General features: G+C 38.1%; 1 protein-coding gene across 6 annotated transcripts in view; it reads left to right on the forward strand.

Moving 5' to 3' along the window:
• The window catches only part of Septin7 (septin 7), a 63,261-nt gene that overhangs the window by 23,310 nt on the left and 27,780 nt on the right, over positions 1-12,171 (forward strand). For all 6 annotated transcript variants that reach the window (NM_022616.2, NM_001113740.1, XM_087563578.1 and 3 more), the window contains 1 exon segment: positions 11,041-11,147. In NM_022616.2, coding sequence (NP_072138.2) covers positions 11,041-11,147 — 107 coding nt within the window.

A 12,171-nucleotide genomic window follows, 5' to 3' on the forward strand; every position in this document is an offset into this window, starting at 1 on the left:
TTACTCTTATGTTATCTCCCATGAGTTCTGCATTTTCAAGTAGGACTATCATCTATTTGGAGTTATTTTTTTTTTTATGAAAGGTGTGAAACAGATTTTTATTGGATTATGAATAGTCAGATGTAACACATAGTTGTGAAAATAACTTTTTTACTCTGGAATATACCTTTATTTCTGTGTAAGATTGACTGACTCTATCTTAGTCTCTCTAGGTTGTCTATTCTGAATTAATCTGTTTCACATGTATATAAGCATATGTACACATAGATATATGAATATAAGGTGTATACAAATACATAATTGAATACATTGTTTCTATTATTTTGAGCAAAATATGTTTTGATCAATTATGAATAAGAAAAAAAATGAAGATAAGAAAACTAAAAGTTGGCGCTGGTAAGATGGCTTAGCCATTAAGAGCACTGGCTGCTCTTCCAGAGCCTGAGTTCAATCCCCAGAAACTACATGGTGGCTTACAAGCATCTATAAGGAGAGCTGATGCCCTCTTCTGGCCTCTGGGTGTATCTGCAGCAGAGCACTTATACATTAAATAAATTAAATAACTGAAATAAGAAAAAAGTTTAAAAAGAAAGCTAAAAGTTGCTGGGCATAGTGGTGTACACCTTTGATCCCAGCATTTTGAGAGTCAGAGGTAGGTTGATCTTTGTGAGTTCAAGACCAAATTGGTTTACAGAGCAAGTTCTAGGGCAGCCACAGTTAGATAGTGAGCCCTGTCTCATAAAAATTAAAAAAAAAAAAAAAAAAAAAGGAAAGAAAAAATAAAAAGGAAACACTTAAATTTTCATTAGCTGTTGTTTTTCCTTTGATGCCTTTTTTTTTTTTAATGTTGCTACTGATCTGCCTTATTCAATGTGGTATTTCCCAATTACATCTATTTGCCTAAGCATTTGCAGTTTTTGGAGGATTAAAATAAAATACACATGTCCTTTAGGTGTGTGCATGTTGTCACAAATGACAAGATATACATCCCTTTTAAGGCTGACCATTATTCCATTTTCTGTGTGCCATGGTTCCTTTAAGTATCTACTCATAGACTGTTGAGAATCATGGTGCAGTAAAACACTTCTTCCGATGTACCAGTTTCACTTGCTCTGGTTACATAAACATTAGTTGGGTCGCTGAATATGTAGTTCATTTAATTTTCTTTTTCATATTTCTATGTTGTGATGGTGTCTTGTATGTGTAATTTCATGATTACATGTGTATGAGTGTGCATGTGAAGGCCAGAAGACTGTCTTTGATCACTGTCTAATTTACTGAGACAGGTTCTCTTGCTAAACCTGAAAGTCTTGAATTTGCTCCAGGGAAATTCTGTCTCTGCCTCAGGGGTACTAGCTCCATCTGGTCTCTCTCTTTGGTATATTGAGTATTCCAGTCCTCACGATTGCTTGGTATATGATTTATCCACTGAGACTTCTCTAACCCCTTATTTTTATTTTTTTTAAGAAGTACTTTACTGTTTTCTATAATGCCTATCCCACTGGTGCAGAAGGGTTTCCTTCCAATTCCTGGCCAACACTCAGTTACCTCTTTCCTTCTGACTAATAGGCATTATTCTAACAAGTATGGTCTGATGGTGCTTTTAATTTGTGTTTCCCAGTTAGTTACTAAGACTGAGTGTGTTAGGGTTCTCTAGTGGAGTAGATCTGATTTTATAGATTGGCTTACACACTATTGTCTGGGAAGCCTAACAGTGGTTCTCTCCACACCAAAGAAGCTAAGAACCTGCCATCTGCTCTGTTATGAGACTGAATTGTTTGGTGAAGGCTTGGTGGATTACTGGGGAGCCACTAGTCCTCATGCTGTGTTGGAAGCCTCCAGGAAGCTGGGTTCTGTTACTAGTGAAGAGATGTAGAAGTAGCAGCAGCTGCAGCAGCAGTAGGGTAAATGAACTTGTCAACAGGGTTAAGTGAACGTACCAGTGAAATATGAAGGCAGTGAAGCATACAATAAAGCATATTCTCTTAACTTTTGTTTTTTAATCTAGCTATACTGGAAAGTGCCACCCACATTTTACAGTGTGTCTTCTAACTTTAAGTAGCCAGGTCGAGAAGATCATTTATATGTGTGTGAGTGAGTGCTTTATCTTTTCATTGAATCTGGATCTGGGGCAAGTTGAAAACTTAAGATTTAACCATCACACAGAACACTTTTTACATATATGGTTATTTGTAACTTTACTGTTTCAAGACAGGGCTCAACTGTGTAACCCAGGGTGGCCTGGAACTCTGTGTAGTTCAAGCTGTCCTTGAACTTACATTCATCCTGCCTGTTCTTTCTATGTGCTGGGAGTTCAAGTGTCTTCGTGGTTCATATGTTCTTCTTTCATAATGTTCTTCTAACAGAAATGTCTGTTGTAATCCTTGCCCAATTTTACATTTGCTTGTTGCTATGAGTTTGTTGTTCAGTGGTGAGAATCCCTCACCTATTCTGCATAGTAACCCTGTTGTATGTGTGTTCAAGATATTTTGTCCTGTTTTGATCATCCCTGTCCCTGCCATGCTATGAAAAAGTTTTTTAGTTTGATGTAATCTTGTACTCCTATTTATTCCCCCACCCCTATGCTTTGGGGGAGGGTCATATCAAAAGCCCCCTTAAACCTTTAACTGAGAATCCAATAATTACTGAGATATATTTCACTGACTGGTTTCCTATGTTTCTTCCTTAGGATTTTACAGTTTCAGGCCTTATGTTTAAATCTTTAATTCATTTTTAATTAAATTTTGTAATCTCATAATTTTGCATTTGGACATTAGTTTTTTTAAACACTGTTTATTGAAGAAACTGTTCTTTATATGGTGTGTTTTTCTCATTTATGTTCTTTGCTGACAACCAATTGGCCATAAATTTAAATATTTCATAAACATATTCTAAGTATTCTCTTCTGTGATCTTTGGTATCAGAACAATTGTTCTCATTATAATAGTTCTGTAATGTAATCTGAAATCAGTTTAATACCTTGCTTTGTTTATGTTTCTTTTTAGGGGTGTGTGTGTGTGTGTGTGTGTGTGTGTGTGTGTGTGTGTGTGTTAGTGGTGTACTTGCATGTATGTGTGTATGTATGTATGTATGTGTACTGTGTGATTCCTGGTGCCCATGGAGTCTAGAAGAGGGTGTTGGATTCTCTGGAAGTGTAATTATGATTGTGAAACACCATGTGGGTAATGGGTCCTCTGTAAAAGCAATAGGTATACTTAACAAATGAACCATTTCTCTAACCCTGATATTCAAGAGTCTTTTTGTGGCCCCGTAGGAATTTGCATATTCTTCCTCATCAGTCAAATATGCCATTGGAATTCTGATCTCTTAAGCAATATTGTTATTTATTAATGTGGATTTTTGTTTTAGTTCATAAACACAGGCTTCTTTGTTTTTATTTCTGGTGTCTTTCATTTCTCTTGCTTTATGTTTATGTTTATGTGTGCTCTTTCATCTTCCTGGGTGATTATCCCTCCCTCCCACCCCCTTTTTTTGAGATAGGATTGCTGCGTGTAGCCCTGACTGGCTGTCCTGGAACACTCTCTGTAGACCAGGCTGGCCTTGAATCAGGGATCCATCTGCTTCTGCCTGCTGAGTGCTGGGATTAAAGGCATGAGCCACAGCTGCCTCCGTTTATTCCTTCATATTTTTGGGTGCAATGAGTTTCTTTTCCCTTCTCCTTTTATTTATTTTCTGTATAGTTAATTATTAGTATGTAGAAACACTGTCTTAGTTAGGGTTTTACTGCTGTGAACACATACTATGACCAATGCAAATCTTATAAAGACAGCATTTAATTGAGGCTGGCTTACAGATTCAGAGATTCAGTCCATCATCATCAAGGCAGGAGCATGGAATCATCCAGGCAGGCGTGGTACAGGAGGAGCTGCGAGTTCAACATCTTCATCTGAAGAATGCTAGCAGAATTCTGACTTCTAGGCAGCTTGGATGAGGGTGAGGGTCTTAAACCCACACCCACAGTGACACACCTATTCCAACAAGACCACACCTTCTAATAGTGCCACTCCCTGGGACTAGCATATACAAACCATCACATTCCACTCCCTGGCTTCCATAGGCTTGTCCAAACATATGAGTCTATGGGGACCATACCTAAACATAGCATAACGCAAAAATACATTTAGTCCAACTTTAAAAGCCCCCATAGTCTATAGCAGTCTGAACAGTGTTAAAAGTCTAAAGTTAAAAATCTCTTCTGAGATTCATCCAGTCACTTAACTGTAATCCCAAAGCGAGACAGGAAACCATCTGGGCAAACTCCAAACTCTGATTCTCCATGTCTGATGTCAAAGTGGTTTTCAGATCTCCAACTCATTTTTTATCTTTGTTAACTGTAACAAACTTCTTTCTCCTGGACTGGTTCCACTCCCTGTTAGCAGCTTTCCTCAGCAGATAGACCATGGTTCTGGCATCTCGAACATCTTGGGGTCTCCAAGGCAACTTCAATGTTACAGCTTCTTGTTTCAATGTCTGGGATCCACACATGATCTTCTGGACTCCTCCAGAGACCTGGTGTCACTTCTCCAATTCCATCCTCTGTAGCACTCTAAACTCAGGTTGATCCACTCCACTGCCACTGCTGTTCTTGGTGATCATCCCATGGCACTGGCATCTCCATACACTGAGGTCTTCTGTTGCAACTGGGCTTCACCAATAACCTCTCATAGGCTCCCTTCGTGGTGCCAAGCCTCAACTCCTTTGCATTACCCTTTCAGGCGTGGGGCTTCAACTGCAACTGAGGCTGCACCTTCACCAATGGCCTTTTATGACCTCTCACAGTGCCAAGCCTCAGCTTATGACCCCTTCAGGCTTTCAAAACCTGAGTGACTCTTACACATTACCAAGTACACCTGCAGCACGGGATACAACCTTGACTTTTTCTAGAACACAGCTTCTTTGTGCTCTCAGAAAACACTTTGCCGAAGATTTCACCTCAGTGATGCTGGTGTCTTCTAATTACCACTGATTTCTTAGCTCCAGCTAACCAGTATTGATTGTCTCAGTAATCCCTTTCATTCTGGAGTCTAAAGCCAAAGCCACGTGGCCAAAGCTGACAGATTCTGCTGCCTGCTGGGGTTGGAACATGTGTGTCCTCCCCACCCCCCTTGTTCTATTATATCAGCTTTCTGCTTTTCAACTCCTTCACTGCCTAAGCTTGGCTTTCCTGGAACTTGCTCTGTAGACTCACTGAATTCAGAGATCTACATGCCTGTCTCCTAAACACTGGGATTAAAAGTGTGGTTTACCAAGCCAGCCTGGAATTAAGTTTTTCTTCACCTAGAACTTGCTCTGTTCTAGACCGGCCTTGAGCTCAGAGATCTGCTTGTCTTTGCCTCCTGGATCAAAGGCTTGTACTACTATGCCTGGACCTAAACTTAGACAGGTGGGATCTTGTCCCAAGGTCACTACTCCCTTAATTCAAGTTAATATCCCTGAACACAGGATTCAGCTCCATTTCTCTTTCTGGTGTCCCTTTAATACATGAACCATATATATATTTTATATTTTTCCCTTCTCAGCTTGCTATGCTTGTTTTAAATACTGTTCATGAGAGTTAACCAGAGAATCAAGTCTATGACGGGCATTTCTGAGACTTCAGTCTCTGTCAGTGCAATTAATCTTAGTCTCTTCACCTTAGGCTCAGGCAGACTCTTTAGACAAGGGCAAAAAATAGCCACAGTCTTCACCAAAATACCACAAAGATTGTCTTTAGGCCACATATGGAAATTTTCCACTGAAACCTTTTGGGCCAGGTCCACACAATTCAAATCACTCTCAGTAACAAAGTCTTCCATATTCCTACTAGGATAGCTAATTAATCCCCATTTAAAGCATTCTAATGCTTTCTAAATCCAAAGTCCCAAAATCCATATTCTTTCAAACAAAAGCATGGTCAGGCCTATTACAGCAGTACCTCACTCTGGTACCAACTTCTGTCTTAGGGTTTTACTGTTACTGCTATGAACACACACTATGACCAATACAAGTCTTATAAAGGACAACATATAATTGGGGCTAGCTTACAGGCTCAGTGGTTCAGTCTACTATCAAGGCAGGAGCATGGCAGTATCTAGGCAGGCATGGCACAGGAAGAACTGAGAGTCCTACATCTTCATCTAAAGACTGCTAGCAGAATTCTGACTTTCAGGCAACTTGGATGAGGGTCTTATAGCCCACAGCCACAGTGACATGCCTACTTCAACAGGACTATACCTTTACTCCCTGGGCTGAGCATATACAAACCACCACACACACACTGTGTGTGTGTGTGTGTGTGTGTGTGTGTGTGTGTGTGTGTGTGTGTGTGTGTGTGTGTGTGTGTGTGACCACTCCCTACCCCAGAAGTTTGGTAGACCAAAAATTTAGTCTCCTAAATATAAAAATTATGTCTTATGTCACCAGAAACCAAACAGTTTTTCTATTTTAGACCCTCCTTTCTCTTACTTGTCTGCTCTGACTTGGACTTCCAGTGCTATTGTGCTCTGTACATGTGGTAAGAATGAATATCTCTGTGTTTGAGCTCTTAAAGGAATAGCTTTCATTTTGCATTTGAGTTTATTAGCAGTGAACTTGTTGAATGTTTTTCATGAAAGGATTTTGTATTTTGTCATTTTGCCTTTTTTGTATCTATTTTCAGATTTGTGTTTCTTATTATTAATGGTGCCATTGTTTGATTATGAAGAGGAATCTTTGCATTTAAGGTGCAGATTCTCCCCAGTCATGGGTTATGATTCTTCTAATGTGCTGTTGTATAATTCATTTTTCTAATCGCTTGTTTAGGACTTCTGCATCCTAGTCTTCAGTGGTGTTAGTCTCTAATCCCATCCTCTACACCTTCTTGTTTGTAAGAGTATCTCATATAGTCTGTATTTTCCTGTAACTGACCGAGGCTACTGTCCAACTCTCGATCCTCCTACTTTGGGATTGTAGGCCTGAACTTTTACAAAACCCAGCTTAATTTTCTCTTCTTAGTTTTGTTTCAGCTTAGTATGAAGATGATTCTAGCCTCATAGAATGAGTGTTCCTCCTCTAAGTTCTGGGAAGGATTTAAAGAGAACTGGTTTTCTTTAAGTGCTGGCGAGAGTTCTTTAGTGAGGCTGTTCAGCCCAAGGCTTTTCTTTGGTGGAAAGTTTGGTTAGTTGCAATTTTCTTCCAAGATGTAAATCTATTAGCACGGTTTCTTCTTCATGGCTCAGGTTTTATCGGGCATTTAAGTTTCAGAGTTTTATCTGTTTCTTGTGTTGTCCAATTTGTTGGCATATTCACAGTACTCTGTTAGCCATTTTTTTCTGTAAAATTCAGAATAATCCATTCTTTAATAATTTCAATATTTAATTTTTCCTCTTTTATTCTCAGTGTAATTGATTACTTGATTGTGTAATTGATTGTTAATTTGAAGGCCCTTTTGGACAACTCATTTAGCTTTGCTAATTTTTTCCCTCCCTCCTTCCTTTCATTTTTGGTTTGCTATGATCATTATTATGTTTAATTCACTTTTTTCTAGATCTATAACCTGAAAATGTAGTTTTAATGTAAACATTTACAACTGACAGTTCCCTAGTGCTGCCTTACTTACTGCCCTAAGGCTGGCACTGTCATTTTCATTGTTCTCTGTATGTATTTTAGTTCTTCTTACAGTTTCTTTTTTTAATCCTTTTGTTTATACAAGAGTATGTTGATTCATTTCTAAATATGTATGGATTTTTCAGTTAATTTTTTGTGTTTGTTTATGTGTTCGTGTGTGCATGCATGTAGAGGTCAGAAGATGGTATTGGTGTCTTCCTCCGTTGTTTTGCCTCCTTGGTTTTTTTTAGACAGTATCTCACTGAACCTAGAGCTCACTGGTTAGGCTAGGCTGACTGATGAGCTCCAGGGATCCTCATGCCTCTGCTTCTCTTGTATTAGGGTTACAGGTGAGTACGGTCAGATCCAGCTTTTAAACATGGATACTGGAGATTAAACTCTGAACTTCATGTTTTCATTGCAGAACACTTTACTCACTGAGCTGTCTCCATAGCACCAGTTTTATTAATTATGATGAGGAAATATGTGTTTTATTTCAGCTTTAAATTTTAAGATCTAATTGTTACTCTTAGAGACTTATTTTTGACTAGATAGACTCAGACTTAGATGTAGAAGCTGTCAGCGAGGACAGCTTTCATCTCTTGGCAATCTGTTCCTGGAGCTTTTCTTTGGATTCCTTCATTCTCTTGACCAACAGTTTAGTATAATCTGCAGCCTCCTTGTTCTTCTTAGTGCATTGTTTCTTCAGAGCAACACATCTGCATTTGTGTGTAGGACACGCAGAGTAACAAGACAGTAAATGCTGGGTGCTTTGGTCCCGGGCTTCTTTACCATCTTTATTTAAGGTCTTTCTGACAGTATATTGGTGACCATCATCTTTTAGAGAGATTGACAGGTTTTCATATCCTGCTAGCTCTTTTAGTCCCTGACAGAGACAGAGGCATCTGTCAGGTCTACAATGTCCTTATCTCCTTTTTTCTCCTTTTGGTCTAACAATATCCAATTTGAGAACACTTAGATTGAAAGACTTAAATTAGAATCTACAATTTGTCTGCAAACAGATTTGTTTTTCCTCTCTCCAGTTCTCCCTAGTCTATAACAAGAACACCTCTTACTCAACAGGAGGTGCACTCTGTTGTCAGTCAGGATTCTTTGATTATTAGGAAAACCTTGTTTCTCATTCCCACCCCTGATGCAGACCAACATAACCCTTCCACTCTTCACCCAGAGCTCCAGCAGCCACTTCTGTGGCCATGTGCTTCTCATAGAATGTATGGAACTTGACGTCATCTACTTAAACGAGTTTTTGACAGCTTACCGAACACCTGGGAGGCACCCCAAAAATGAACTTTTTAAAAAGACATAAGACGTTTAGTCATCCCTGAGAACAATGTGTATTATTCTACTGAGTTCAGTGTTTTATCTGCATTGTTAGTTCTGCTTTGTTTATAGTATAGTTTAAATCTTACCTTTCCTTCAATTTGTGTGATCTAGTTGTTCTGTGTATGACTGTATAGTTCTGTGTATAATGTATAGTGTGTCCATCTATAGTTATAGGACTATTTATTTCTTCACTGTTATCATTGTTTCCTTTACATTCCTTGACATTATGGCATTTGGTATATATTATAAGCATTACATCTTTGTGTGTGTTGTATTGATGTGTGTTTATAAGTCATATCTTTGTGAATTGACACTTTTATCAGCTTGGAAAGGTTTTTTTTTGATTGTCTTGATAGTTTTTTAATTTCTGTTTTGTGTGATAATAGCGTAACTGTTCTGCCTCTTTTTGCATGGAGTGTCTTTCTAACCTGTCTGTATTCTTAGGTCTAAAGCGACTTCTTTATAGATACCATGCAACTATATAATGCTTTTTATCCATTCGACTCTGGAAAAATTCACATGTAAATGTTATGAAGAACTTGCACTATCCTGCTATTTGTTCTCTGGATATCTTGTAACTGTAAGGATCTTAATTCTGTTTTGAGATATTATGAACAGAACCCAGCCTGCAAGTGTAAATTTATTTATTCAAATCATGCCTATTATATATTAAGTGGTAAAATGCATTAACTATTGCATTAATCATTATGTTTTATAATACATTTTAACCTTGTATGTTTTTGACAAAAAATGAGCCGTATGCTTGGTAGTATATATTAGACATACAAAATTGAAGAATATGTGATTGCAGTAGAAATCATGCTATAGCCCCTTTTCCTCTTTGTTGGGCATGCGCATGGAAATGCACGTGCCCTTTGAGGCTCGAGGCATTGATCACCTGCAACTGGAGTTTTACACAGTTGTGAGCTACCCGAATTAGGTGCAGGGAACCTAATTTGGTTCCTACCCAAAACAGTATGTATTCTTAACCACTACTGAGCTGTCTTTCTAGTCCCAGATTTCTGCTTTTTAATATCTTTCATCATTTATTATTATCTGTAATAACGATTAATACTTTCACTTTTTATTTCACTGTGAAGTGGTGATATACATGCTAGCTAATCTTTTTTTGTTCCTTAAAATGACTGTTTTTGGTTGCTAAAATACTTTTCTGTTAAATGTGTCAGTTACAGTATTAGATATGTTATTTATTTATTTATTTTTTTTTTTGGTTCTTTTTTTCGGAGCTGGGGACCGAACCCAGGGCCTTGCGCTTCCTAGGCAAGCGCTCTACCACTGAGCTAAATCCCCAACCCTAGATATGTTATTTTTAAAGGGAGATGGGTGGTAAACTATTAAACATTTATTTAAAAAACCTTTGGTGTGGATCTTATTTGGTCAGTGTTTTACTTTTCCTGTGGCTTTGATAAAATACCCTGACAAAAGCAACATCAGACGGGTTTATTTTGGTTCATAGTCTCTTGTAGCAGAGAAAGGCTGGTATCAGAGACCCAGTCAAGAACCAAAGAAAGTTGATTGTTCTTCTCAGCTGTCTTTTCTTTATGGAATCCCGGACCGTACCCCCAGGTGTCTCCTCTCAGCCCCCATTCTTTAAAGATGGGTTTTCCAATTTATATTACCCAAATCAAAATTATCCCTCATTTGTATGCCCCGTGGCTAATGTAATCTAAAGAGGCCAGAGGTTTGTTTCCTAGGTGATTCAAGATCCTATCAAGCCTACTGCCTTACCTATCACTTCATGTGAAATTGAGGATAAATATTTTTCTGAGCCCTGGTCTTTTCTGAAAAGAAATGGAGAACCAGTGGCGACAGGGGAAACTCAGGGAGACAGGAATGGTGGGAAGGGAGGCTGTGGTTGGGATATATTAAGAAAAGAATAAATAAAAAGAAAAAAATTAAAATTTTTTTTCTAATATGGAGTCTTGATGTTTTAGATCGTGAACCTAGCCTTTGATGGCTGAACCATCTTTTTGGTCCCAATATAGAGTCTTCATAGTTTATTTTTGAGTGTCACTAGCTAGTGAAGTCCTAGTGTGATAGTCATTGTATAAAACAGCTAAATTTGACAGATTTTCCTTCTATTTCTTTTAGGTGAATCTGGACTGGGAAAGTCGACATTAATCAACTCATTATTCCTCACAGATTTGTATTCTCCAGAATATCCAGGACCTTCTCATAGAATCAAAAAGACTGTTCAGGTATATATGTTTCTGTTAACTAGTAATAAACTAGAGTTATGTTGATAGAGAACAAATTATGGTAGAACTTTGATTTGGTCTCTAGAAGTAGATTCATCTTTGACCTTAACTGGAAAGTAATAAGCATGACTTCACTAAATTAAAACCAAAACCACATATATAGCTGATCAGAGGAATTATCTTGACTAGAACCTGCCATAAATTACCCCTGCAACCCTGCTAGAAATTGCATTGTGATCTAGTAATAACCCTAGAGTTGTGTTGTCCATTATCATACTCACTTTGCACATATGACTAAGCTTTTTTTTTTTTGGTTCTTTTTTTTTTTTCCGGAGCTGGGGACCGAACCCAGGGCCTTGCGCTTCCTAGGTAAGCGCTCTACCACTGATCTAAATCCCCAGGATGACTAAGCTTTAACCAATACCATTAAGTAAAGTTTAGAATGCAATTTCTTAATTGCATCATACACATCTCAAATGCTGTGTTGCTATATGTGCTTTTTCTTATTTTGGGCAGTCATGTAACATTTCCACTATTGTAATAAGTTAATACCACATATTAGCTAAATGTCACTAGTAGTTATGTAAGACAACCAAGCTATGTATGGTCCAATTTATGACCCCTTAGTCTTAGTAAGTATACAGATGAGCTATTAATTCATATGCTTCCTAATTGTGAATATTTGTGGTAGGACTGGATTTCTGCATTTTTGACAGGATCACAAGTGGTATAGCAAGGCCTAGACTCTAGACCAGTGTTCTTCAAACTTCTGATCCTTTAATGCAGTTCTTCATGATGCAGTGACCCCCACTCATAAAAGCATTTTGTTGCTACTTCGTAAACATAATGTTGCCACTGCTATGAATTGTAGTGTAAATATCTGATATGTAGGATATCTGATATGTGACTCCCAAAGGGGTTACAACCCATAGATGAGAACTGCTGCACTGGACACCAGAGCTGTACTTTGCAACACATTAATCTGTAGCTCCATGTTGTTCTTGAGTTTTTGCAATAAATGTTG

The sequence above is a fragment of the Rattus norvegicus genome, chromosome 8 (genome assembly GCF_021556685.1).
Source record: "Rattus norvegicus strain SHRSP/BbbUtx chromosome 8, alternate assembly SHRSP_T2T, whole genome shotgun sequence".
Lineage (NCBI taxonomy): Eukaryota > Metazoa > Chordata > Mammalia > Rodentia > Muridae > Rattus > Rattus norvegicus.